Genomic DNA, 24,182 nt, shown 5'->3' on the forward strand with positions numbered 1-24,182 from the left:
TGGGAAGAAAAAGTCTGTTCACTTTTCCTGCCTCCCAAAATACCAGAGGTGGGGCTGGCACCCTCCCCAGGCTCTCAGAACCTGTAGAGCTAGCCCAGTCTCCAGGCTGGGCCAAGATGCCCTGGGACTTAGCTGGGGGGAGGGAGGTATAGGCACGGGGTGCTCACCTGTTCTGGGGGCTACAGAGACCTGCCCCTTTTCTGGGCAGCAGTAGGAATACAGAAGCTAAGCTCACCCAAATCCTATCGTTTAATGTTTCTAGTACATTTCCTAGAAACACTTTTTTTAAAAAGTAGACTACCAAACTACCCTTTCTCAATTAAAAATTCATTAAATTGCTAAATCCCCTCCCATGCAATTTTTCTTGCAAATCAGATATTTGTATAAACAAACAAAAATAGGAAAAAAAAGGATATTTTCAGATGGAACTTGCTTTTTAAGTGATAAAGACATGCACTTGGGGGCAGGGTTCTCATCTGTGTTTTGAAAACTCCAAAATAATGAGCATGATAAACTGTTATTGCTGGCACTAGCTTTACCCCAAGTGGCACGGTCTGACTCTACTCTGAGTCCTTGTTGGGTCCCCCCAACAATCCCCGAACCCCTACCCTTTCCCTTTCCATTGACTTGGGACAGCCCTTGTTGATATGCCAGTCACAGTGGGAAGGGGGGGAGGGAGGAGGTCACAGTGCATGGGGTTCAAGGTAACAGTGGTCAGAGCAAGGGGGATCACAGTGCAGGTAAGTTAGGTCGTTCCTCTGCTCAAGTCCAGCTGTCTGCCACGGCAGTGCGACCCGTGGCGGACGACCCAGAAGGCAGTGACGGTGGCAGCAGCAGCATCCTTTCTTGTCCACATTTATCTGTGCTGTTTGAAGCCTTGTGACCCATCAGGAGCCAGGGGCTGTCTGATCACATTATTGGGCTGCCTGCTGTCTTCGGGTTGGGAGATCCTGGTTGGCCTGTCGAGGATGGGTTTCTCCTGCTCCTCCTCAGGGCTGGCACTGCCCAGGATCCGCTTCCGGGCCTCGGCGTACTCTGCCTCCCGCTGTGCCAGGGACTTGACTGGAAGGGCTGGCCTGCTGGTGGAGCTGGGGCTGCTGACCACGCCGTTGCTGGTGGGCCTCTTGAGGATGCGGATCTGTGGAGGGGGCCCCGTGGGAAGGCTGTCTTCCTGAATCACAATGGGCACTTTGGGAGGAGATTTGGATTTCCTCTCCTTTTGTGTGATCTTCAGTCTTTTTTCCAACCGTCTATCTATTTCCCCGCTGTCTGCCACCTCGTCCCAGCTCTCAGCAACCTCCTCATCTTCCATCTTACTCGCCGCTTTCCCTCTTCCCCCCAGATTGGCTTTTATAAAGGCAGTTTATTAGGTTATAAATTTATAGTTCCAAGGCCATAAAAGTGTCCAAACTAAAGCATCAGCATGAGGATGCCTTCACTGAAGAACAGTTGTTGGCATCCTGAACACCTCTGTTAGCTGGGAAGGCATGTAGCTGGCATCTCCTGGTCCTTTGCTCCTGGGTTGTGTTTCAAAATGGCTTTCTCCAAAATGTCTCTGGGCATCTATTTTAGCTCCTCTCTCTTAGCTCTTCTGCATCCTTGCTTCTTTCTCCTAGGATGTTTCTCTCTGAGCATCTGAGGATCCCCTCTTAGCTTCTACAGGAAAAATTCGGGGCTTCATCTCTTAGCTTAGCATCACCAAACATCCTTCTGTCTGCATCTCCAAGAATTTCCAAGTGTTAGCTCCCAAACGTCTCTCCAACAGTCTCTCTCAGCTGCTCCAAGCTCCTTCTTTCTGTGAGCTCTCTGATAGGACTCCAGTGATTTAATTAAGACCCACCCTGAATAGGTGGGGCTCACATCTCCATGGAAATAATTCAGTCAGAGGTTCCAGTCTAATCAACAGACTAATCTGTCTGCCCCCACAAGATTGCATTAAAGAATATGGCTTTTCTGGGGCACATAATATATCCAAATTGGCACACTAAGGTAAAATGGTACACTGCTGTGGAAGGCAGTTCAGCAGTTCCTCAGAAAGCTAAGTATAGAGTTACCCAATGATCTGGCAATCCTGCTCCTTGGTATATACCCAGAAGAACTGAAAGCAGGGACGTGAACAGACATTTGTACACTGATGTTCATAGGAACATTATTCACAATTGCCAAAAGATGGAAACAACCCAAATGCCTATCAGCCGATGAATGGATAAACAAAATGTGGTATATATGTAAACTGGATTATTATTCAGCAGTTAGAAGGAATGAAGTCTTGAAGCATGCAGGAACATGGATGAACCTTGAGGACATTATGTTGGGTGAAATAACTCAAACACTAAAGGGTAAATATTTTATGATCTCACTAATATGAACTCATTATAATATGTAGATTCATGTCACCAGAAGGAAAGCCAGAAGTTGAGACATGGAACTGTATAATACAGTAAATTTTGTGGTCGACAGTGACTGTGATTACTAGTACAAATACAAAAAAAAATTCTTCCATGTGCTGGAACAAATGTATGAAATTATTACAAGGCATTAATAATAGAGTTGGTTTCCTAATGCTGCCATTATGCAAAATACCAGAAATGGATTGGCTTTTATAAAGGGGGTTTATTTGGTTACAAATTTACAGTCCTAAGGCCATAAAAGTGTCCAAACTAAGGCATAAACGAGGATACTTTTCACTGAAGAATGGCCGATGGCGTCTGGAACATCTGTCAGCTTGGGAGGCGTGTGGCTGGTGTCTGCTGTTGCTTTGCTCCCAGGTTGTGTTTCAAAATGGTATTCTCCAAAATGTTTCTGGGCTTGTATCTCTTAGCTTCTCTGGAGCAAACTCTGGGCTAGCATCTCCAAAAGTCTCCAAGCATCTCAAAGTGTCAGCTCCCAAGCTTCTCTCCGAAAGTCTCTCTCAGCTGCTCTGAGCTCCTTCTATTTGTGAGCTCTTTTATAGGACTCCAGTGATTTAAATAAGACCCATCCTGAATGAGCAGGGTCCATATCTCCTTGGAAATAATTTAATCAAAGGTCTTGCCCACAGCTGATTGAGTCATATCTCCATGGAAACACTCAATCAAAAGATTAATGTCTGCCCTCACAAGATTGCGTTAAAGAATATGGCTTTTGAGGAGACGTAATATATCCAAACCAGCATAAATGGTATATAGGGAAAAAGTGTAACTATTGCAAACTGTGGACTATAGTTAACAGTAATAATATTTTTTCATCAACTGTAACAAGTGTACCACACCAATGCTACATCAGTGATGGAGGGGTAAAACATATGAGCTGTTTTGGATTTTCTCTCTCTTTTTTTTTTTTTTTGGAATAATGAAAATGTTTTAAAATTGATTGTTGTGATGAATGCACAACAGCTATGTGATGAATCTGTGAGCCACTGATTGTATACTTTGAATTGGATTGTATGGTGAGTGAATATATCTCAATACAATTGCATTTTAAAAACAAACAATGACTAATGTTGGATCCAGGCCATGTGGCATTAGAGCATTATTTAGAATGTAAATATTCTATATCTAAATGTTTCTCTTTAGAATATGGTTTATCATTAGTGATGATAATTTGATACTAGGATTATGCTATACTCTTTTAAACATTCTCTTAGAGTTATGAGGTAGATAATTAGTATGTGAGCTACCCAGCAATTGCCATTTAACTCCCTGTTGCAAGGGCATTGTGGTATCTACTTGGAAGGTGATGTATCATGTTAATTCTAAGCTTTCCAGCCTACCTACCATTTTTTTTTTTTTTTTTTTTTTTTTTTTTTTTTTGGTATAGTGAATTCATTTCTCCCTTTGTGCTTTTACTGCCTTATTTTGTTCTTTTACCTTTTACCATTGCATAAAAAATGTCTGATTTTATTATTGGAGCTCATAGCATGAAAACTTTCTTGAGGTGGGCTAAAAATCCATATGTATTTCTTTTAAGAATTCAGATCCTTAATTATAGTCCCCTTGAAAATAATAAACTAGAATTTTTTAAACTACCTCTTGTCTTTTTTATTGAGAAATCTTTAAATTTATTTTCATTTTATAATATTTAAAATGTATGCTTAAGCACTGAGATTATTTGGATCATGTTTTTACCAGAAGAGAATATTTTGTAGCATAAGGCCAATATATTTATTATTTGTCTATCATTTGACTACTACATGACATTTTCTTACTGAAGGAAAAAAGGTAGAAAATTTTCTCTAAAGCCAGCTTGGGAGAACCTAGTAATACAAAAATAAACAACTCCTAGCAATCTATGGTTTCAATACAATATTAGATTTGCTTACAATCCTAAATTGAAGTATCTCATAATTCTGTAAATTGTAATTACTATAACCGATAGATAATATGGATAATCTTAAGGTTTTCTGTTTAAAGTAAAAGTAGTTTTTTCCCAGAAATTAGCAATATAAATCGAAGGTAAATTTAGTGTTATTGTAATTCAGGGATGATATCCATGCTGGTAATATATTCACTGGGAAGGAATATTGTTCCTAGAACAAACAAACAGGAATTTTGAAATTTTCTATTTAACTGCATTACCAGTAAACGTTTTCAGTTCCATTTTAGTTTTGTTACTCTTAGCAAACTAAACCTTTGCTCACACACAAAAATAATTGTTTTCCAAATTTTAATACCTTCTATTTCTTGTTATTTGGCGTATGATAACTCTTAGTCCTCAAAAGGAAAAAATAACCTTTTTTTTTTCCTGTTTTGTTGGTTTAATTAGTTTTAAACACCAATATTACTTGTCTTACTCTAAAACTTTCGGTTACTTCTCATTGCCCAATGAATAAATACAGATTCCTTTTTTTTCCTATTTTAGGCCCGCCATGCTCTGGTCCAATATTCCCTATTTATGTTGTGTACTTCATGTTAGAAATTTTCACTCAAGAGAATTTTCATAAAGCTACTTTTTCCATAAAGACTTAATTGTCAATAAAGCTGTCTGAACCTCTCTTGTGTGCAGTACTCATTCTGTTTTTAAAAATTTATGTAATCATTTAAAAATTATTTAATTATACAAACTGTACAAGAATATATCTTCATTTTAAAAATCCATGTTACAGAGAAAGTTTGATTTCCCCCTTGATCAAGCTTTACCAGAGTACCTCCCCAGAGTTACTATTATTAACAGTTTGACAGATATCTTTGCATAATAAATAGATATCATTTCTTGAGAGGGAGACTAGTGAGCATTTTTCTTTATTTAGAGCAGTTTTTTTTTCTTTATTTAATTGTGGGCTGAAGGTGGGATTCTAAAGGTTGAACATGTACATTATATAAAACTTACATATAATTTTAGAATATCCACATCTCTCTGAAATCAATTTCCGGACTACCTTCTGCTCCCATCCCCCTGCCCCAACTTCGCAGTCATCAGAAAGTAATTAATTCCTTTCAATTTAAGCACCTGCTCTTTAGTTCAAGGAGCTATGAAACATAATTTAACTCATTCTGTAGAGTTAACATGGAGAAGACTGAGTAGGATAGAAATGTTAAGTGTTCAGAATGTCTTTTGTTACGTTTTCCCATCTTATTTAAGTAATGGGATACTAGTTTTGCTAGGTTCATAAATCTGATACGTGTTATTTTATACAGTAGTTGCCTTTAACCCTTTAAATAAATTAAGTGTCTGAATATCTCTTTAATAAATCTTGATTAATGTCATAGCATTAATGAACATGTCTTTCAGTTATCCACTTTACATAAGTAATAGGAAAAAAATGAATATCAAGAACATTTTATTTTCAGGTTTCCAAGTATTTTGAGTGAACTCAAATGGAAACAATGCATAAAGCCATTATTCAGGAATCAAACTGTTCTATTTACTTTGCTATACATAAAATCTATTTTAAGAGTGCTATAATCTAAAAACTACTATGAAGCACCTAGTAAATCTTCTTCTTATTTTGTCTTGCCTTTTAGCCTGTAAATAAAACTCTAATCAGATATTTTGCAAGAAGTTTTATATTTATATTAAATACTGATACATTTTATAGTAGAGCATCTATTATTTAGCGAGTAACCAATATAATAAACATGCTCATCATCACAAACACTTTGGAAGTATGAAATGCATGAGGTTGATTTCTAGGGAAACCACTAAATGATAGAACCAACATGTCCAGAATCCAGATTACTACTGGGGGAAACGTAGACTATTTATTTGATCCAAAAGAAAGCAAGAAAGAAAAGCAGTTATTTTCTTTCAGCCCTTTCAGTATTTCAACCCACTACCTTTTTGCTTCCATGGTTTTTAATGACAAATCTGCACTTAATGTAGTTTGGATTCCCTTGTACATAATGTATTGCTTTTCTCTTGAAGCTGGGAGCTTCCCAAAGCTTCCCTCTCTTGACTTGGCCCTTGCCCAGCAAATGCAGCCCTTCAGCTCTCCTTTGTAGCTCTGAGGAAGCATACAGTGTTTGTTTCCTCCACTGCCTTTTCCAGGGACAAGTAAAACAATGGCTGCCCTCAGAGCCTTGCTCCTAGCTATCTGAAGTAGATAATCAAATGCACTGATCAGCAGTGGGTCTGTGCCATCCCACCCTCTACCCACCACAGAATCTGGTGAAGTGGATTTTTAAGTCCCTTTCTGGCACCAGCAAGCTATGCCAGAGGGCTGATCCCCTTTGCTACCTGCCATGAGAGTGGGTAACACCTTGCATAGAGAACAATTTACTGGTATTTACCAATTTAACAGCCTCTTCTTCCTGCTCTTCCTTGGATGCTGTACAGTGTTCTACTAGACTCCGGAGTTTTGAAATAGTTCATTCAGGCAATTCCTGCCTGTTTGATAGTTGTTCTGGTAATGGGATGATTCCTGGAGTTTCCCACTTTGCCATCTTCCCACAATTTATCCTAAATCTTAATATGGTACATTGTTCCAGTGTGTAAAAACCTTAGGTCTATCCAGCAAAAGGGATGATTCTTAATGTTGACACCTTCCTGTCAGTCTTTGTTTTGTAGGTATTTCTGTTAAGAGTGAAGCATGGCATTACAAAAAGTGTATTTTATACCATGTTTTGTTGGTTTTACTTTAGATATTCGTTGAACAAAACAGTGGAGGTAGATGCAGTTTTTCTTAAAAGGACTGCTTCCTTCTTCTGAAGGTTATTAAAAAGTGCAGTGTTCCTGAGAGTAAACATCGTGGTAACAAAGCCCAATAGCACAAAATAGTGAAAGTGAATCTCCTTATTTCAGTCAGGCAATAAACTTTATATCTTATCTGTTTATCCATTTATCTGTCATAGAATCAAAATTCAAAAGTGAGGTGGCTTCCGGGATGCATGGTAACACTTTTATTTGAATTGAAAAAGAAAGTAATTCTTATGGGTTAAATGGAGTCCTTTTTTAAAAAATATAGATTGATTAAGTAAATCTGCCATGTCATAGTATTTTTTTAACTTTTTATTTTGAAATAATTTCAAACTTACAAAACAGTTACAAAATAATACAAATCCCATACAGAGAACTCCAACATACTCCTATCCCCCCAGATACCCAGATCCACCAATTTTAACATTTTGCCATATTTGCCATATGATTCTATATCTGTCCATCTGTCCATATATTCATCTGTTTATTCATCTCTGTTCATCTGTCTTTCTGTCTGCCTATCTATCAATCCATTTTCTGAATACTTGAGTGTAGGTTGCATACATCATGCTCCTTCAACACTTAATAATACCATATACATTTCCAAATTAGGACATTCACTTATGTAACTACATTAAGTGCAGTTATCAAGTTTGATAAATTTAACATTAATATAAAACTTACAGTCTATAGTCCAGTTTTTTCCTATTTACCTTAATAGACTTTTGGGCCTTTTCTCCTCCCTTGTTAGATCCCACCCAGGATTGTGTGTTGCATTTAATTGTCATTGTCTCTTTAGTTGCTCTTTTTTTTTTTTTTTTTTAAATTGTGAGAATGTATGTATATATATATAACATAAACTTTCCCATTTCAGCCACTTCCAAGCATACCATTCAGTGAGGTTAATCACATTCAGTGTTGTGGTATCCTCACCACCATCCATTACTAAACTTTCCTAGCTCCCTAATCAGAAACCCAACACCCATTATGCATTAACTCCTCCTTCCTATCCCCACATCCCTGCTCCTGGCAACTGGACTCTTTCTGTCTCTATGAGCTTTCATAGTCTCTGATATTTTCTTTGTTGTTACCATGGGGCTTTAATTTAACATCATAAATTGAAAGCAGTTTGTGCTGATACCAACTTAACTTTGATGGTATATGCAGTGTTACTATACCTCTCATTCCCTCAACCTTTATGTAGTTCTTGTCATGAGTCCCAAACCACTTAATTGTCGTTACATTTTATGCATTTGCCTTTTAGATTCTGTAGGAAGTAAAGAGTGGTGTTACAAATCAAAAATACTATAGTACTGGCATTTGTATTTATCCATGTTACCCTTACTGGAGATTTTTATTCTTCATGCAGCTTTAATCTATTGTCCTTTCCTTTCAATCTGCAGAACTCTCTTAGCCTCTCTTGTAGGGCTGGTCTAATGGAGACAAACTGTTGTTTATCTGGGAATATCTCAGTCTCTCCCTCAAATTTGAAAGACACTTTTGTCAAATATGAAATTCTTAGTTGGCTCTTTTTTGCTTTCAGCACTTTAGATATGTCATCCCACTGCCTTCTTAGTTCCATGGTTTCCAATGAGAAATAAGCATTTAATCCTTTTGAGGCTCCCTTGTAGATGACATATTGCTTCTCTCTTGCATCTTTCAGAATTTTCTCTTTATCTTTGTCATTCATCAGTTTGGTTATATGTCATGATGTGGGTCTGTTTGAGTTTCTCCTATCTGGGGTTCATTGAGCATCTTGAATGTATATATTCATGTCTTTTGTTAAATTTTGGAAGTTTTCAGCCATTATATCTTTGAATATTCTCTCTACCCTTTTCTCTCTTTCTTCTTCTGGGTATCCCACAGTGCATATATTGGTATGTTTGATGGTATCCCACAGGTTCCTCAGGTTCTGTTTACTTGTCTTCATTCTTTCTATTCCACCGTCTGGATGACATTGATTGTCTTATCTTCAAGTTCACTGATTTCTTTTTTCTGGTAGCTCCAATTTACTGTTGAACCCTTCTAGGGGATTTTTAACTTCTGTTACTGTGTTATTCGGTTCTGTTTGCTTCTTTTCCGTAATTTCCATTTCTCTATTGATATTCTTTTTGTGTTCATCTGTCATTTTCCTCATTTCTTTTATTTCTTTGTCCATGTTTTCCTTTAAGCTCTTTGAGCACATTTAGGGCCTGTTCTAGTTTGCTAATGCTGCTGGAATGCAAAACACCAGAGATGGACTGGCTTTAATAAAAGGGGGTTTATTTGGTTACACAGTTACAGTCTTAAGGCCATAAAGTGTCCTTCAACAATCAGGTACCTTCACTGGAGAAAGGCCAGTGGTGTCTGGTAAACCTCTGTTAGCTGGGAAGATGTGGCTGGCATCTGCCTGGTCCTAGGTTGTGTTTCAAAATGACTTTCTCCCAGGACATTCCTCTCTAGGCTGTAGTTCCTCAAAAATGTCACTCTTAATTGCACTTGGGGTGTTTGTCCTCTCTTAGCTTCTCTGCAGCAAGAGTCTGCTTTCAATGGCCATCTCCAAAATGTCTCTGTAAGCTGAAGCTCCTTTCTCAGTTCCAGTGCATTCTTCAAAGTGTCGCTCTTGGCTGTAGCAAGCTCACTCCTTCTGTATGATCTTATATAATGCTCCAGTAATTTAATTCAGACCCGCCTAATGGATGGACCAACACCTGCATGGAAATTATCCAATCAGAGTCATCACCCACAATTGGGTGGGGCACATCTCCATGGAAACACTCAAAGAATTACAATCTAATTAACATTGATAAGTCTGCCCACACAAGATTACATCAAAGATAATGGTGTTTGGGGGGACGTAATACATTCAGACTGGCACAGGGCCATTTTTAAAAATGTCTTTGTCTGCTATGTCTTGGTCTGATCCTCCTCATTAATGGCTTTTGTACTTTATTTTTTTTTTAACTTTATTTTATACTTTAATCTTCTTCTTTTCCTGGTCCATTGCTTCCTGTTTCTTTGTTGAAACCTGAGTATTTTGATAATTTTAATGTGGTATCACTGGAATTTAGAATCTATGGTGTCTGTTCCTTAAGTTTATATCCAGCTAGTGCTATGACAGAGCTTTCCTTGAATGCCAGGAGCTAACAAAAAAAGAAGGAAAACACCTTTCCCAGTCTTTTACAGATTGACCTGTAGAAGCACTCATCTTTAGAGCTTATCCATACAGCGAGTTTAGAGAATAGCTCAAGGCCAATGAAGACAGCATTCCTGGATCCTTTCTGCATATGCATCTTGCCTTGGGCATGCATGTGTGGGCCCTAGGAATTTGCTGTTTACATGGATATCAATATCCCCTCTTCCCCTCTTTCATAAGAAACAGTTTCCACACAGTCCTGGGTACTGCACTGTATGTCCTGCCAGCATTCGCATGCCTCATGCAGCCACAATTTGATCTCCCACTGTGCCTGTAGGAGAGCTCTGTGAACCACCTTCTGCATGCTGGGTAAATTCTGAGAAGGTGAGCCTGCAATGAGTGTCCTGGTTCAGACTCTCAGGCCACCACCAGACAGACTGGGCCTGACATACATGCTCGCAGTGTGTTCATGAAGGTTACTCTGCTCCCTCCTGAATCAGGGCCAGCAATCCAAACCTAGAGCACAGGTCAGTTCTGCAGAGCTGGTGAAGGGTGTGGGGAAGGGACCAACCAGGGAACTATGAGATCCTACAGCTTCTAGTTGCCTTTTTCTTGATTCACTGCTTCCCTGTTACTGTAGTCTGGTTGTTCAAAGCTCCTGTGGGGAGACAGAGCCCTGAGGCTTCAATCTGCCATCTTGGTTGCACACAGTGTTATGGTTTTAACAAAATGCATTTTATAGCATGTAAACTAGTGTCTCAAAAGTACTGTGTTGGCAAAATTGTTTTAACTTTATTTATGTAAATATTTTATTTGTATTTTATATGACTATAATATTTTCTGTGGGTTTTTTTGGCGAACATTTAGAGAATATGTTAATAAAAAGTGTAGTTAATACTGGTCTACAGCCCCTTATTTTTTATTTGAAAGCTCAGAGAGCTTTAAATACCAAAAATGTATTAATTACTCATTTGATGGCAAGATCTGATCTGGAGCCACACTGTTTATTTTTATATATCACATGTAATGTAATTGTAAGTACTAAATGATTGAATTGATGGATTAGTCTTTAAATGAGGTATTGCACAATGTTATATGGAAAGGTGAAATATTTTTAATTTTAGCAAAATACCTATTTTTCTTATAAAAGTTTACGGGTTTTAGTAAGATTTTTTGATAAATTCATATAGGAATCTGAAATCCTGAACTAATTTAACTTTTATAATACCATCTGTTATTGTAGAAAGATGTTCAGAAGCTCAGAAATTTTTCCCTGCCTCTCTCCTTCCTTTCTTCTGTCAGTCCATATCTCCATCTTCCCCCACTTCCTTTCCTGCCCAGTGTTTCTCTAGTCCTATACCTACCACTCTACCCTCTCCAGTGACCCTCAGACCCAACATCACACGCATTTCCTGCTTTCTTCTCCTTACCACCAATTGACTCCTCAGTTCTTGTTAATGTTTCTGTTGTGGTACTTTGGCCATGCCAGAAATATTGGGTAAATTCTCTTTTCACATTACTAATTAATAATGATGTCTGAAATTTTGTTGGTTTTAAGTTATTTGCCTTCCATAGCTTTGAATTGACTGCCTTTCAGTTATCTTTCTCCCCACTCATTTTATTAGACTTTTTTTCTAACTGTTGAAGAGACAGCCAATTGGTTGTGAGTCCAACCTTGCCAACGTGTTTATTAAAATTTTCCAGCCAGGATGCTTAAAAGATGCTACTGCTAAGTAAACAAGGTAGGGTGAACTATTCCTGTTATAACCTGATTGGTGTACTTGAGAGGAAAAGCTACACCAGGCAAAAATAAATGTAGTTTTCTTGTCAGTGTCTGAGAATTTAGCAGTGGGCTCCATAGATGGTATTAGAAAATATTATCAAAATATATTCACATTGAAAGTTCTACTTCTATGTAGGATATAAAAAAAAAAGAAAATACTGCTTCCATCCTAAGAACAGAAAAATCTGTTTGACTGACAACATTATAAGTTTTTTGACTCTCATCGGAAGCTAAGGTCATGAGAAAACCAAAGGAACTGAATTCCAAAAAGTGACAACTCCCTCAAGGAGAAATGGGACATATGAACTATTTCACCGTTGGTAAACCACAAGAGGAAGAAGTGGCCACCATAGAAGCTGGTAAAAAGAAATGACCTAAAATTCTAATACATTCTTGAAGGTGAAGTGTGGACAAGCATATCAATAAAATAACTGGGAGCCTGAGATACAAGAGGAGTGAACATTCACAAGCTGTTCTCCATGGCATTCCACTGGGTGCTCACAAGAAAGAATCGTAAGGTAGTATCGTCCTCTTCATTGGCAGGAAGGAGTTTAAGAAGTGGTCACTGGATGCTGGGGTACTGGCACAAAAGACCACCCATTTCTCCATATCCTCTTCTCATATGAAGCAGAAGCTTTAAGCTGTTGGAGAGGAGCAGAAAACAGTTTGGGCCCAGGATCCTACACCAGTACAAAGCAGAGATCTGATGAAGCAGTACACAACTCTCTCCCACTTGAGACCTGCCTTGGGTTCTTGGTAGAATTTGGCTCTTGTGGTGGTAAGGAGCAGGAAAGCCAGGAGAGTCCCATACCCGACGCCCTAGTGCTTCCTGCCTAAGTTTGGAAATGGAGCAGAAGAACCAAGAACCCTGCCCCAAGCAGAACCGTAGCACCAGAAAAAGCTAAAGCAGTCTACCACTAGGGGAGGGGCAATAACATTGAGAAAGACCTCCCTCATTAGGCTGTAATATGCAGGGACTGCTAAAACCGAAGGATGGATCAGGAGCACCAAGAAAACCCTCCTGTCACCCCAAGATCACACTAAGCACAACGTAATAGTAGCTTATTCCTAGAAAAATTTGAAACCTGTGTTGCACTGATAGAAAGCTTAGCAAACAAAGTCCAAATCCAGCTGAACAGTACTGACTGGATTGACTAATCTCCTTACACTAACAACCTAACAGAAGAGGTATGCCCATTTCCAGGCAAGAATACCATTTAACTTAGCCTTCAGTGTTCTACACATGATCTCATACATTTAGTAAAAAATTATGTGACATACAAAAGTAAGAATAAACAACCCACTGCCAGGAGACAAAGGGATCAATAAATCAAGATTCTGAGATGACCCTAAAGTTGAAATAGCAGACAGAAATTTTTAAATCATTGATTAATATGTTAAAGGATCTAGTGGGAAAGGTTGACAAGATGTTTGAAGAGGGAGATTTTCAGCTGACAGTGGAAAGTATTTTTAAAATTCTCTTTAAAAATGGAAATACTCTTGCCTAAGACTTATACAAATACAAATCTTGATATCAAAAATGAATAATTTTTGTGTGTTCATCAGCACACTGTACACAAGCTCAGAAAAAATCATTTAACTTGAAATACATCAATAGAAGTTATCCAAAATTAAAAAAAAAAAAAAAAAAAGAAAGAAAAGATTGGGAGGGAGAAAAAAAAAAGAATAGAACATACAAGGTCTGTGGAACATTGTCAAACAGTGTAATTGGAATTCTAAAAGAAGAGAGATAGAAAGGGACAGAAGAAATATTTGAAGAGAATGGCTGAGAATGATCCAAGATTCTTGAAAGACAATAAACCACAGATCTCAGAAGGTCACAGATCCCCAAGAAGGATAAAAACAAGTACAACAGGCTCCAGGCTAGCAGTTCCAGGGTTTTACTGACTGGACAAGGTCCACTACATCCACAGTGACTATGCACTCGGTGAAACGGAGAGACTGCGTTGGGAATCAAGTGTTTGTGCTGCTGGGGGAACAGTGCTCTGTGGCCGCAGTGGGGAGAAACCTGGGGTCAGCGTTTGTAGGCAGGTTGGTTTAAAACCCAGAAGGCGGCTCTGGATCCAGCAGTTGAGTGCGGTGGGAGTGCCGTCCACACCCTGGGTACCCACCTCAGTATCTGGCATGGGTGATAGCCTTTCGTACATCTTCAGCTAGTTATCCCGGAGCCAGGAATGGGCTGCTGCAGCAGGTGGAGGACCACGGAAGTGGGAAGTTACCACGCCCCATACAGCCATCTTTTCAGTGGGCTGGGAGACACCCCTTCACAGCGCCACAGCCGAGAGCTCCCTGTGGGGATTCTGCTCACCTGTGATGTTGAGCAGTATTCCTCCACGGAGGCCCATGGCATGTAGAGCTTGGAAGCGCAGTCCTACACAAAGTGTGAAAAACCTTACACCAATCCCAGGGACTTCTGGGCCCATGGCAGAGAGGGACTGTGGGGAATCTGAGCTGAAGGGTTGGACTCACGCAACAGCCCCAGGGGATTACAGTCACAGCCTCGGGAAGGGTTGGGAGTTCTCGGTCTTAAAGCCATCTTCCCTGCCTAAATGCACGGGGGCAGACTCCCCACCCGAAGGGCCAGCGGTCCCAACCGCACATGGAAAATTGGTGCACTGTTTGGATCTCCACAAGGTTTGGACTGCCACTCTCTGCATAGAAAAAGTTGGGGAGAACTGGTTTGAGGGTAATAGGTAGCCATGGGGGTTCCATCTGCTGCTAGGTCAGGGAAAGTGCACTCTACCAAGCTGTAGGTTTTTCAAATTATAGATAATTGTTCAAATAAGCCTGCATATCCTAAAAGAACCCTATCAAGACAAGCAAATGCCAAGAGGCCAAAAACAACAGAAAATTTTAAAGCATATGAAGAAACTAGAAGATACGGATAACCCAAACACCAAAATCAAAAACAAGAGGAGACACAGAACTTGGAGCAATTAATCAAAGAAGTAATCACAAACAACATCATGGCTCAGTATATAAAGGACATCAGGAAGACCCTAGAAGAGCATAAAGAAGAATTTGTAAGAGTAAATAAAAAAATAGATGAGCTTTGGAAATAAAAGAAACTATTGATCAAATGAAAAAGATCCTGGAAACACATAGCAGCATATTGGATGAATTCGAAGAATGAGTAAACAAGCTGGGAGAAAATGGTTTGGAGAGTGAAAGTACAAAAGAACAAATGGAGAAAAAAATCGGAAAATTTGAAATGGATCTCAGGGATGTGATGGGCTACGTGAAGCGCACAAATATAAAAATGATTGGTTTTCCAGAAGGGGAAGAGAAGGGTAAAAGACTAGTAAGAATATCCAAAGTCATTGTTGGGGAAAACTTCCGAACCCTTTCTAAATGACATAAATACACAAATCATAAATGCCCATCGAACTCCAAACAGAATAAATCCAAGTAAAGCCACTCCGAGACATATTCTGATCAGATAGTCAAATACTGAAGAGAAGAAGCAAGTTCTGAAAGCAGCAAGAAAGAAGCAATTCACCACATACAAGGGTACAACATAAGACTAAGTAGTGACTACTCAGCAGCCACCATGGAGGCAAGAATGCAGTAATATGACATATTTAAAATTCTGAAAGAGAAAAATTGCCAACCAAGAATTCTTTATCCAGAAAATCTCTCCTTCAGATTTGAGTGAGAGCTTAAAATCTTCACAGAAAAACAGATGCTGAGAGAATTTGCTAACAAGACACCTGCCCACAAGAGATACCGAAGGAGGCCCTACCAGCAGAGAAAAAAAAAAGAAAGGAGAGAGGGTTATGGAGAAGGGCTCAGAACTAAAGAGTTTTAGTAAGGGTACATTAAAGGAATAAAGTAAGGGTACGTGAAAGGAAATAAAGGGAAAAAATACATCTGACAAATAAAAACCAAAGGATAGGATGGCTGGTTCAAGAAATGCCTTCACAGTAATAACATTGAATGTGAATGGATTAAACTCCCCAATTAAAAGATATAAATTGGCAGAATGCATTTAAAAATATGAATCATCAATATGTTCCTTACAAGAGACTCATTTTAGACCCAGAGACACAAAGAAATTGAAAGTGAAAGGATGGAAAAAAATATTCCATGCAGGGTACAGCCAAAAAAATCAGGAGTAGCAATATTAACCCCAGATAAAATAGACTGTAAATGCAGGGATGTTATCAGAAATAATGAAGGTCACTATGTACTAATGCAAGGGACAATTCAACAAAAGAAATAGCAATCATAAATGTCTATGCACCCAATCAAGTTGCACCAAAGTACATGAGACAAACATTGACAGAACTGAGGGAAGCAATAGATGTTTCCACAGTAATTGTGGGAAACTTCAATACATCACTCTCTCCTATAGTTAGATCAACCAGACAGAGGACCAATAAAGAAATTGAAAACCTAAACATGATAAATGAATTTGACTTAACAGGGTATGTATAGAACATTAACATCCCAAATCACCAGGATACACATTCTTCTCTAGTGGTCATGGAACTTTCTCCAGAATAGATACTGAGGCTATAAAACAAGCCTCAGTAAATTTAAAAAGATTGAAATTATTCAAAGCACATTCTCTGATCACAATGGAATACAATTAGAAGTCAATAACCATCATAGATTTAGAACATTCACAAATATCTGGAGGTTAAACAACACACTCCTAAACAATCAGTAGGTTAAAAAGGAAATAGCAAGAGAAATTGCTAAATATCTAGTGACAAAAATGAGAGCATGACATATCAAAACTTACGGGATGCAGCAAAGGCGGTATTGAGGGGGAGTTTTGTAGCTCTAACTGCATACGTTAAAAAGGAAGAAAGAGCTAAAATCAAAGAAGTAACGGAACAACTGAAGAAGCTAGAAAATGAACAGCAAACTAATCCTAAACCAAGTAGAAGAAAAGAAGTAAGATTTAAAGCAGAAATAAATGAAATAGAGAACAAAAAAAACAATAGAATAAATAAAACCGAAAGTTGGTTCTTTGAAAAAGGTCAACAAGGTTGACAAGCCCCTGGCTAGACTGACAAAATCAAAAAGAGAGAAGACCCAAATAATGAAAATAAAAAATCAGAGAGATGATGTTACTGTGGATCACAAAGAAATTGAAAAAATTATAACAGGATACTATAAACAACTGTATGCCAACGAACTAGATAATGTAGAGGAAATGGACAATTTTCTGGAAACACTTGTACAACCTAGACTGACCAGAGAAGAAACAGAAGACTTCAACAAACCAGTCACAAGCAAAGAGATCCAATCAGTCATCAGAAAGCTTCCCACAAATAAATGCCCAGGGCCAGATGTCTTCACAGGGGAATTCTACTAAACTTTCCAAAAAGGACTGACACCAATCTTATGTAAATTCTTTCAAAACATTGAAGAAAATGGAACACTACCTAACTCATTTTATGAAGCTAACATCACTCTAATACCAAAACCAGGTAAAGATGCTACAAGAAAGGAAAACTGTAGGTCAATCTCCCTCATGAATATAGATGCAAAAATTCTCAACAAAATACTTGCAAATTGAATCTAAAGACACATTAAAAATTCATACACCAAGACCAAGTGGGATTCATTCCAGGAATGCAATGATGGTTCAACATGAGAAAATCAATCAATGTAATATAACACATTAACAAACCAAAAGGGAAAAATCAAATGAGCATCTCAATAGATGCTGAAAAAGCATTCGACAAAATCCAGCATCCTTTTGATAAAAGCACTTCAAAAGGTAGGAATTGAAGGAAACTTCCTCAGTATGATAACGGGCATATATGAAAAGCCCACGGCCAGCATAGTACGCAGTGGCAAGAGACTGAAAGCCTTCCCCCTAAGATCAGGAACAAGAGAAGGAAGCCCGCTGTCAACACTGTTATTCAACATTGTGCTAGAAGTGCTAGCCAGAGCAATCTGGCAAAACAAATAAAAGGCATATAAATTGGAAAGGAAATAGTAAAACTGTCATTATATGCAGATGATATGATCTTATATCTGGAAAACCCTGAGAAATTGACAATACAGCTACTTGAGCTAATAAGCAAATTGAGCAAAGTAGCGAGATACAAGATTAATGCACGTAAGTCAGTAATGTTCCTATATATCAGAAATGGCCTGAGGAAACACTCAAAAAAAAGGCTCCATTCTCAATAGCAACTGAAAGATCAATACCTAGGAATAAACTTAACCAAGGATGTATAAGACCTATACATAGAAAACTACATAACTTTACTAAAAGAAATAGAATGGGACCTAAAAAGATGGAAAATATTCCATGTTCATGGATAGGAAGGCTTAATGCCATTAAGATGTCAGTTCTACCCAAACTCATCTACGAATTCAATGCAATTCCCACAAAATTCCAACAGCCTACTTTGCAGACTTGGGAAAGCTAGTTATCAAATTTATTTGAAAGGGAAAGATGCCTCAAATTGCTAAAAACATTCTAAAAAAGAAAAGCAAAACAGGAGGACTTACGCTCCCTGACTTTGAAGCTTATTATAAAGCCACAGTAGTTAAAATAGCCTGGTACTGGCACAGAAATAGACATATTGATCAATGGAATTGAATTGAGAATTCGGAGATAGACCAACAGATCTACAGTAAACTGGTGTTTGATAAAGCCCCAAAACCACTGAACTGGGACATAACAGTCCATTCAATAAATGGGGCTGGAGATCTGGATATCCAGATCCAAAGAATGAAAGAGGACCCCTACTTCACACCCTACACAAAAGTTAACTTAAAATGGATTAAATACCTCAATCTAAGAGACAGTAACCATAAAATTCCTAGAAGATAATGTAGGGAAACATCTTCAGGTCCTTGTGTGAGGAGGTCACTTCTTAGGCCTTACACCCAAAGCACCAGCAACAACAATAAAAATAGATAAATGGGAACTCCTCAAACTTAAAACCTTTGGTACCTCAAAGGAATTTGTCAAAAAGGTGAAGAGGCAGCCAACTCAATGAGAAAAAAATATTTGGAAACCATGTATCTGACAAAAGACTGATATCTTGCATATATAAAGAAATCCTACAACTCAACAAGAGTAGTCAGACAGCCCAATTATAAAATGGGCAAAAGATATGAAAAGACAGTTCTTTGAAGAGGAAAAACAAATGGCTAAAAAACACATGAAAAATGTTCATCTTCTCTAGCTATTAGGGAGTTGCAAATTAAGACCGCATTGGGATAGCATCTCACACCAATTAGATTGGCTGCCAGTAAATAAACAGGAAACTACAGATGCTGGAGAGGATGTGGAGAACTGGAACTGTTAATCATTGTGCGTGGGACTGTATAATGGTACAGCCACTTTGGAAGGCAGTCTGCCGGTTCCTTAGAAAACTAGATATAGAGTTACCATTCAATCCAGCAATTTTACTTCTCAATAGATACCCAGAAGATCTAAAAGCAGTGACACGAACAGATGTCTGCACACCAGTGTTCATAACAACATTATTCACGATTGCCAAGAGATGGAAACAATCCAAATGTCCTTCACCAGATGAATGAATAAACAAAATGTGGTACATACACACGATGGAATACTATGCGGCAGTAAGAAGGAACGAGGTTGTGAAACATATGACAACAAGATTGAACCTTGAAGACATTTTGCTGAATGAAATAAGCCAGGCACAAAAAAAGAGATATTGTATGTTACCACTAATGTGAACTCTGTTAAAAATGTAAAATAAATGGTTTATATTTTAGAATATAGGGGACCTAGCAGTAGACAGCAGGTAGTGAAGGGGGAATGATAATCTAATAAGGGATAAGTTATGTACAGTAAACTTAAATTTATCGGAATGCTCAGGAATGACTATGGTTTGTTAATTTTTGAGGGGTATGGTAGGAACAAGTTGGCAGAAATGTAGTTATTTTAGGTTATTTGTTTTTCTTATTCCTGTGGTTATAGTTTGTTTATTTTCTTGGGGTAGGGTAGTATGCTAGTTTGAATTTATTATGTTGTTGATGTGTTACCTTGGACACTTTATGGCCTTAAGACTGTAACTGTGTAACTAAATAACCCCCCTTTTATTAAAGCCAATCCATCTCTGGTGTTTTGCATTCCAGCAGCATTAGCAAACTAGAACAGATTTTGGTACCAGGAGTGGGGTGCTGGTGCTGCTGAGTTTGCAAATACCCAACACGTTGGAACGGCTTTTTAAATGGGTAAGGGGAAGATTCTGGAAGAACTGTGAGGCGCTTGTTGGAAAAGGCCTAGACTGCTTTGAAGAGACTGTTTGTGGAAATATGGACTCAAAAGATACTTCTGATGAGGACTTGAGCAGAAATGATGAATATGTTGTTTGCAAACTGGAAGAAAGGCGATTCTTGTTTTAAAGTGGCAGAGAATTTGACAAAATTGAGTCTTGTTGGATGGCAGGCAGAATTTGAAAGCGACGACCTGGGATATTTAGCTGATGAGATCTCCAAGCAAAATATGGAAGTAGTAGCCTGGCTTTTACTTGCAGCTTACAGTAAAATGTGAGAGGACAGAGATAAGCTAAGAAATGAACTCTTGGTTTCAAAGAAACCAGAAATTGATAGCCTGAAAAACTCTGGGCTTTCAGGAAGTGAAACCCCAGAAGCTACAGCCCAACGTGAGGATGCAACCAAATATGGAACCCAGCCACCATTTCAGAACAAGCCAAGATTGGAGGAGGAGTTAAGCAGAAAGGATTTGTGGAAAGTCCTATTGTCTGATGGCTTTTGAACCCTGTGTGCTTCATGCAAAGCCAGCAGAATTTTTGCGAGATCTTTATAGACGGAGCTGCTGCCGATATGGACTGGAGGGGACAGGCAAGGAACAAATTGAAGGAAAAATTTCTTCTAAGACAGAGCCATGGAGGTTGAGGTCTGGAGTCAAGAGGCCTTGGGCTGGGAGAGCGGAGTGGCCCACACTCATGGAAAGGGTGAGTTTGCCCCAGAGGTCGAGGGTGGGCCTTCCACCTCAATGCTCTGGAAGAGTTTTGCTACCCTAGGCCCCAAAGAGGGTGGAGCACATTCCCAGGGAATTGGGGAGAGCCTGGCTACCACCCCACTGTTCTGAAGGGGTTGAACATGTGCCCCAGAGATGGAAGGGAATCCGGATGCTGCCCCGATGTTTGAGGAGGGTGGGGCCAAGAAGGTGGTCTCCCCAGTGTTTGGATATGTTAGGTAACTCACCCCAGCATTTGGAGAGGAAAGGGCTGCCAAAAAGGCCCTTAGGAAGGGTTAGACTCCCACTCTCTCAAGCCCCAAGGATGGAATATCGTTCTGTAAATGACTCTCAGACTTTGAACTCTAATGGAGTTGGTCCTACAGGTTTTAGGAACTGTTTTGGTCCTATTTACCCTGTTTTCCTTTCAGTTTCTCCTTATGGCAATGGGAATATTTATCCTATGAATGTCCCTCCTTTGTATATTGGAAGAACATAACTTGTTCTAAGTTCACAGATCCACAGCTAAAGGAAAATTATGCCTTAGGACTGACCACGCCTATAATTGATTTTGATGGGATCTTGTACTTAACTATTGTTACTGAAATGATTTATGTTTTTGTGATATTGTAATGGGGTGAATGTATTTTGTATATGGAAAGATAATGTCATTTTTGGGTCCAGGGGGTGGAATGTGCCAGTTTGAATGTATTATGTCCCCCAAACGCCATTATCTTTGATGTAATCTTATGTGCACAGACCTATCAGTGTTAATTAGATTGTAATTCTTTGAGTATTTCCATGAAGATGTGCCCCACCCAACTGTGGGTAATGACTCTGATTGGATAATTTCCATGGAGGTGTTGGCCCGCCCATTCAGGATGGGTCTGAATTAAATTACTGCAGCACTATATAAGATCAGACAGAAGGAGCAAGCTGCTACAGCCAAGAGGTACACTTTGAAGAAAGCACAGGGGCTGCAGATGAGAGATATTTTGAAGACAGCCGTTGAAAACAGACTCTTTCTCCGGAGAAGCTAAGAGAGGACAAATACCCCAAGTGCAACTAAGAGTGACATTTTTGAGGAACTGCAGCCTAGAGAGGAACGTCCTGGGAGAAAGCCATTTTGAAACCAGAACTTTGGAGCAGACACCAGCCACATGCCTTCCCAGCTAACAGAGGTTTTCCAGATACCATTGGCCATCGTCCAGTGAAGGTACCTGATTGCTGATGTGTTGCCTTGGGCACTTTATGGCCTTAAGACTGTAACTGTGTAACCAGATACGCCCCCTTTTACAAAAGCCAATCCATCTCTGGTGTTTTGCATTCCGGCAGCATTAGCAAACTAGAACAGGTAGGAACATGTTGGAAGCAATATAGTTATTTTAGGTTATTTGTTTTTTCTTATTCCTTTCTTTTGTTTTTGTTTGAAATTGTTTTCTTTATTGTTTGTTTTTTATTTTTTTTATAAAGTTAAAAAAAATTGAAAAAACAATGAATGAGTTTTTAAAAAATACATAAGTAAATGAGCAATTGAGGGAGCAGGGGAATGGAATGTTTTGCATGTTCTTTTTTATTTTAATTTTTGTTTACTTTTTGGAGTAATGAAAATGTTCAAAGATGGATTGTGGTGATGAATGCACGGCTATATGATGATACTATGAACAACTGTATACACTTTGGAGGAGTGTGTGTTATGTGAATATATCTCAGTAAAATGGCATTTAAAAAAAGGTACAACAGGTTCACCTTAATTTAAAGGACACGAGAAGAATGAAATAAAGGGATGAAAGAAGATGTATTATGAAATATTAAGTTTAGGAGAACTAGTGAAATTATATAGATAATGGAAACAGTTGACCTTAAGGTAAGAGAAAACAAAACAAAAAGGATTAAGTAAAGTCCCAATGTAGTGATGTAATAACTTATGTAGTAACAGTGTAGTGAAGGAATGGCTTCAAATGAAATGTACTAGATCTGAACTTGATTTATGTAATAATATAGCCTCAAAATATATTAAATAAAAGTGACAAACTCCAGAAGAAGTTCAGATTTCACAATTTTAGTATGAGATTTTATATTCCTTCTCAGATAAAATAAGCCGAAATTCATAAGGATACTGGAGATTCAAACAACATAATTAATGTCTATATATAGAACATGGAATCTGTCAGAGAAATGCTTATTCTTTTCAATCACACATGGGTCATTCACTTAAAATGATTTTTTTTTTAATGTTTTTTCCCCCCAATATTATGTAATACCCATTTTCATCCTTGTTCATTAGACTTGGTTCCAAATGGGTTTTTGCCATTTTCCCAAAATGAATTTGTCTTCTTTGAGTATATTCAAAGAAAGTGTCATTGGTATTAAATGGTCCCAATTAGGCCTTTTCAGTTCATTCCTACTACAATTAATTAAGACAACTTATCCAGGGTTTTGAAATAAATCAGTTGACTTATTTATGACGTTTCCATGGCTATGTGAGTCTTAAAAATTTGTTTTAATTTAAAAAATTTTTAAAAACTATCTCCTATGTTCATTAGTTTTCCCTATCATTATTCGCACTGAAACCTTACAACAGAAGTGTGTGAAGAGACTAAAATAAAAACCAGTGAAAATTCAAGCAAGTAATTCCCACAAAATAAATATTTAGTATTTTCAGATAATTTTGCAGCTGTTTAATTTTGTTAGATGAACTTAGTGAAGTAGACCAATTAGAGGAAATAATTCTGTACTACTTTTAGAGTCTGTTTTATAGAACTTTTATTTCTAGTACAGGACATGTCAGATCTTATATTTCACAAAACTGCTAAGATTTGGAAGCCATTGCTTCTAGGTTTAGATTTATGATGTTTGAAACAATTTATAAACTCATAATTTAATTTTTTTCAAAATATTACCTAGTGAGTAAAAGTAAACGGATCCTCAAAATTGCCTGGTAATTAGCACGTATTTTATTATGTTGAACCAAAGGGTAGAAATTGATTCTTAAGCAGGCAAACTATAAAATCAGTAAGTTTTGTTCACAGATGGTGTGTCTTTAATACCATAGAAGCCACTGTGAATATTTTTAAATTGCACGCTTTAAGTTTATCCCTAATCTTTATTGCAATAATATGGCAAGAAAACCCACAGGTAAGTTGTTGTGTATGATACTCTTAGATTAGTTTAAAGTTATTATAATTGTGTAATTGATTATTTTATTCTAAATGAATGTT

General features: G+C 38.1%; 2 protein-coding genes across 2 annotated transcripts in view; one reads left to right on the forward strand and one right to left on the reverse strand.

Annotated features, from left to right (window-relative positions):
• COP1 (COP1 E3 ubiquitin ligase) overlaps window positions 1–24,182 on the forward strand; it is a 301,460-nt gene that overhangs the window by 214,181 nt on the left and 63,097 nt on the right. The gene's annotated exons all lie outside the window — the stretch shown is intronic.
• LOC119526309 (SUZ domain-containing protein 1-like) lies at window positions 731–1,321 on the reverse strand. The gene has a single exon (XM_037825288.1). The coding sequence runs from the start codon at window positions 1,310–1,312 to the stop codon at window positions 857–859; it is 456 nt and encodes a 151-aa protein (XP_037681216.1). The 5' UTR covers window positions 1,313–1,321; the 3' UTR covers window positions 731–856.

The sequence above is a fragment of the Choloepus didactylus genome, chromosome 2, assembly GCF_015220235.1.
Source record: "Choloepus didactylus isolate mChoDid1 chromosome 2, mChoDid1.pri, whole genome shotgun sequence".
NCBI lineage: Eukaryota > Metazoa > Chordata > Mammalia > Pilosa > Megalonychidae > Choloepus > Choloepus didactylus.